Below are 5139 nucleotides of genomic sequence, written 5' to 3' on the forward strand. Positions count from 1 at the left end.
AACATTGATGGAACATTTAAACATTTCCAGCCATCCTATCCTCTTGTGCATTCTGTGATATGGACATATGCGTAACAATATGATTTGCAAGTGCTTTAGGTCTTTATGTTATGAGAACCTTTGCAGCGTTTGGAGACTGTATAAGCTAAACATTATTAGTAGTTATTATCCTCATAGAGAGAGCCATTTGCTGGAATCCAGAACAGTTTTTTTCTCTCATCTTGTTGACTCAATAAAACGGTGGTGATAAAATGTGATCTCCTTCTCCCGGGACCATCTTTCAACTTGTAAGCCATATAACCATAAAAAGAAAGAGCAATAAAAATCACTCATTCGCCTCCTCTTCATCTCCCGTTTCCTTTTTGTCTCCCTCTTCTCCTTCACCATCATCATTGCCTTCATCATCGCCCTCTCCCTTGCCCTCTCCCTCACCATCACCATTACCCTCGTTCTCCGTCTCTACTCTTTGACACGGAAATTTGTCCTTGATGTTTTCCTTTTTCCACTTCATCCTTCGGTTTTGGAACCAAATCTTCACCTGCCGCTCCGTCAGTCCTAAAGCGTGAGACACCTCGATCCGACGCTTACGGGTGAGGTAAGGGTTGAATAGAAATTCCTTCTCCAACTCCAGTGTTTGGTATCGACTGTAGGTCTGTCGGCCACTCCGTCTTCCGGGGGCTATAGAATGGAAATAGAACTTACAATTAAGCAGGAATTGTTGCAAGACTGTGTCTGGTTCACTATTGTTTTTGAAATATAAGATAAATTGTTTGAGTGTGTGCGTTGTGTGTGTGCGTGCCCGTGTGTGTGTGTGTGTGTGTGTGTATGTTTGTGTGTTTGACTATACATACCCTCTACCCTTGGATAGCTGTCCGGATGTGTGTGAAGATAAACGCCATGCCAAGTGATTCTGGTGAACTTTCACTGAATTCGTTTTTACCGTTGTTATTAATCTCTGCTTATTTTCTCATCTACTAGCGATCAACTGAGCCGCCATTAATGGCACAGCACTGACGCAGATCTACTGGTATGTATACGCCTGTAATCACAGTAGCTAAGATCTGATGAGAGCGACTCATTGTGCCACGGTTAAGCGACGAATTTGAGTGATAAGTGAAGCTCCGAAAACGTTATCATATGTTACCGGATGTAGGCTACATGCCATGAAAACTACAACAAAATAACCACACAAGAAGCCTAACTGTAGCCTACTCTTATAATGTTAGAGCCAATATAATTGCACTAATGCACATATAAACAAGTAGCCTACTAACCGTGGGGTCTCATCCATGGAAACATGAGACTAGGAGACTGGTTTTGATTTAGGTGGCCTTGTCCTTCTCCGAGGTTAGTGCCATTTGACGATTTACAGTCTGGGTATAGCGCCACGCTTGCCTCTTGTTGGGTACCATAAAGCGTTTGTTTTGGAAGGGCTTCGTATCCATAAAATGTAGTGCCATCTCCATGGCAAGCCAAGGCGCATAGATTCTGCTGGTAGCCTGGTGTGGAGATCGCCGGCGTCCTATGGTGAAAGAAGTCTTGGACGTGATGGGGCGGGTGCTGAAATCCCGTCGTCGCCGCTCCCGCACCGTACACCAGCGCGTGTCTCCGGGTGACTCCTTGAGGGAACCTGCAGTTGTAGTAAGTTGGTTCCAACGTTTCACTGCCTTTGCACTTGGAAAAGAGAGGGTTCACGAAATAGGAGCTCATGTTTTACGGTTTACAATGTTACAGTGGAAGAACTTAGTTTACGACAATTCCAAGTATTGCCTTAGTTTTGTTCCAAACCCCACACATACAACGAACGAAACCACGAAATCATAGAGACAGGTTTAAGGAATAAGATAATAAAGCCTGTTTCCTTATCCACCTCTCCCTTGTTAAAACACTGCCCTGCTACCAAAGGAAGTCCTTTGCTTTTTATTGGCTATTTCATTTTGGAGCTTCAAATCAGCTTCTTATGTCATGCATGGTTGATGTGTGCTATATAGCTAAAGCGGCTAGCCCCTCCGACAACACAGTTACTAGCGTTTTTGCCCCCCCCTTCACGACATCGACCCCCTCCCCACTCCCCACCAACCTTCAACCCCCTCCCATTCTCATTGAGAACTCAGACGTCTAAACCATGAAACAGGCAAACGGGAAGGGACTGTGCATTTTGCTTTACAATACAATAACATTTTGAATATTTTATGTAGCTTAGACTCGGTGTCGACTATCATTTTGTTTAGTCTTATACACATTGTCTATTTGAAAGAGTAGTGTTCTAGACCTTCCTCCCTAGTTAATAGGCCTACCGTTGATTGCCCTTAAGAAAGTGACTATGTGAAAGCAAGGTTTATGCATTACGTCAATGATTTCCATTCACGCACACATGTACGCGCACACCCAGTGGCTGTGAAATGTTTTGTAGCCTAGCCTATTTGAATTAAAATATTTTAATCGAAAATGTTTATATGCAGCAAAATTGTATTTTCTAATAATACAGCCTAGATATTTGGTTTGATATGTTTTTTATGTTACCAGAATTATTTTAGAATGCTTAATAGTCGTTGATGACATTGATTAATTATTGTACATGATTTACATGATTATTAATGAAAATAAAAGTGAAATAAACGCGTTTGGTTGAATTTTTGGTCTTTACTTAGAGCAAACATAATACAAATATGAATATATGTTTCACAATTACAGACTATACATTTTGACATTAAGTTAGGCCTACATGTTCTGATGTTCTTTTGAGCCCTATAGTAGATGTAGCCTACCTTATGCTACTTAACACTAAACATAGGCTATCGATTAACACAACGGTAAAAGATAATTGATCAGTTATAACTAATATAATTGTTCTTCATAACAATACAACACCAAGACAGAGATAGAGACCCACTGACAAAATAAATGGGTGTAGATAGACATAGGCTAAATAAATTGGAATATCGATACTTAAAAAAATAATACAATATTCCCATATTACAGATATACTACTGCCTATAGTGTAGGCTAGAGAAGAAAGATAATTATTATCCGTAAAAGTTATATGCAGACGATTAATAATAGGTTTTGGAGAAAACGGACGTTGTTGGTTGTTCAGCTCTACGCATGTGACTAGTAACCCTAGAACAGCCTTTAAGAACATTTTCTCTCTCCAGTCCCCCAAAAGTTCCCATACAAAAGGTAAACAGGCTACATGGGCTCGAAAATGTTAAATACTTAGTCAACAGCGACATCCAGTGGCCTTTTTTTGTGATTTGTACTACACTAATTGGACTAGTTCTAGACCTACAGTACTTTCACATAACCATGAGAGGCTATTATTTCGTGAGATATATGCTAGGCCTACACATTTGTATGGCATATCATGATAGTGGAAGATTGGATCGGCGACAGATTTTAAACCATAGGCCTAATTAGTAGCCAATAATTAAAATACATACTATGAATCATATGAACAGAATGTTTCTGCCACTACTGGGCCTACTGCTAGTGCTGCTAGCTTGCTAAAATGCCAATCCTCGTAAGGGATATAGTATAAGAATACTATAGCCTAATAGTGAAAGTAGAAATAATAACCATTTAATAATGAGCAATGAGGATACCTATATCTGTTACAACTCTAATAAAATCTCTATAAATCGCAGGGGTCCTCATAATTTTTGCCATATGGCCCCAATAGTAAAAAACTTGAAATGACGGACATGTATACAGTAGTCATATATAGCCTAAGACAAAGTCATAAAGACACATGGGTATGGGTTGGATTGAATCGAGGCAATTTTAGAATAATGGAGATTGCCATTCGACAGGGGACAGTGCCAGTGTTCCAATAGAATATTGTTGCACTGTGCTACAATGAGCTGAAATAAAAGATCCCAGCAATTTTCCATACACACAAAAAGTGTATTTCTCTTCAATTTTGTGCACAAATCGGTTTACATCCCTGTTAGTGAGCATTTTATCCTTTCTCAAGATAATCCATCCACCTGACAGGTGTGGCATATCAAGAAGCTGATTAAATAGCATGATCGTTACACAGGTGCACCTTGTGCTGAGGACAATAAAAGGCCACTCTAAAATGTGCAGTTTTGTCACACAACACAATGCCATAGATGTCGCACGTTTTTAGGGAGCGCGCAATTAGCATGCTGACTGCAGGAATGTCCACCAGAGCTGTTGCCAGAGAATCAAATGTTAATTTCTCTACCATAAGAGAATTTGGCAGTATGTCCAACTGGCCTCACAACCGCAGACCATGTGTAACCACACCAGCCCAGGACCTCCACACCCGGGCTTCTTCACCTGCGGGATCATCCGGGATGGGGGTGGGGGGGGTTCTGAGGAGTATTTATGTCTGTAATAAAGCCCTTTTGTGGGAAAAAAAATAATTTTAATTGGCTGGGCCTGACTCCCGAGTGGGTGGGCCTATGCCCTCCCAGGTCCCACCCATGGCTGTGCCCCTGCCCAGTCATGTGAAATCCATAGATTAGGACCTAATTTATGGATTTCAATTGGCCGATTTCCTTATATGAACTGTAACTCAGCAAAATCTTTGAAATTGTTGCATGTTGCGTTTATATTTTTGTTCATATAGATTTGGAATAAAGGAAGTTCAATTTGGGGCCTTTCATGTGTTCCTCTTTCCCCTTCTGCCACACAATTCAGAGTGTGTAAATAAAGGAGGATGGAGTCACGTTTGCAGCAGACAAAAACAAGTGCAATAAGCCTCCTTTGAAACCAGCAAACCATACCTCGAAATAAGAACAATAAAGTAATTTAGCCTAGACGTCTAGCCAGTTCTGCTAGATTTGCTTTGTTAGATTGCATTCATGACGAACAGTGCTGCCCGAAGCAGGGTCGTAAAACCCCACATTTCTCTGTGCACCACAACGGAAATGTTCAACTATATTGGGCTCTAAAATCTCTGCATCCTGTCAGTATTGTTTTTGACACTTAAGGGAAAGCGTATTTAGTTCAGCGACCAAGAAAGAAAAATAAACGCCAGAAAAGATACTTCACACACCTCAAATGAACTGATCGGCTAAAAGATGCAAAAGATTACGCGGCAAATTAGTGTGGCGTCCAGAGGGTGTCCAAAAAATAGCACCATGACACAGGGGAACACTTGTATCGCCGTTT

At 40.9% G+C, this 5139-nt stretch overlaps 1 protein-coding gene across 2 annotated transcripts; it reads right to left on the reverse strand.

Moving 5' to 3' along the window:
• Positions 1–325: 325 nt before the first annotated feature.
• On the reverse strand, positions 326–1710 carry LOC120064584 (homeobox protein Hox-C8a-like). Of its 2 annotated transcripts, XM_039015177.1 has the most exons (3): positions 1275–1710; positions 464–678; positions 326–427 (listed from the first exon to the last, which is right to left on the reverse strand). In XM_039015177.1, the coding sequence occupies exons 1-3, from the start codon at positions 1708–1710 to the stop codon at positions 326–328; spliced, it is 753 nt and encodes a 250-aa protein (XP_038871105.1). The 2 variants fall into 2 exon arrangements, with proteins under 2 accessions (XP_038871105.1, XP_038871104.1); XM_039015176.1 differs by having other exon boundaries at positions 326–678.
• Positions 1711–5139: the final 3429 nt, after the last annotated feature.

The sequence above is a fragment of the Salvelinus namaycush genome, chromosome 20 (genome assembly GCF_016432855.1).
Source record: "Salvelinus namaycush isolate Seneca chromosome 20, SaNama_1.0, whole genome shotgun sequence".
Lineage (NCBI taxonomy): Eukaryota > Metazoa > Chordata > Actinopteri > Salmoniformes > Salmonidae > Salvelinus > Salvelinus namaycush.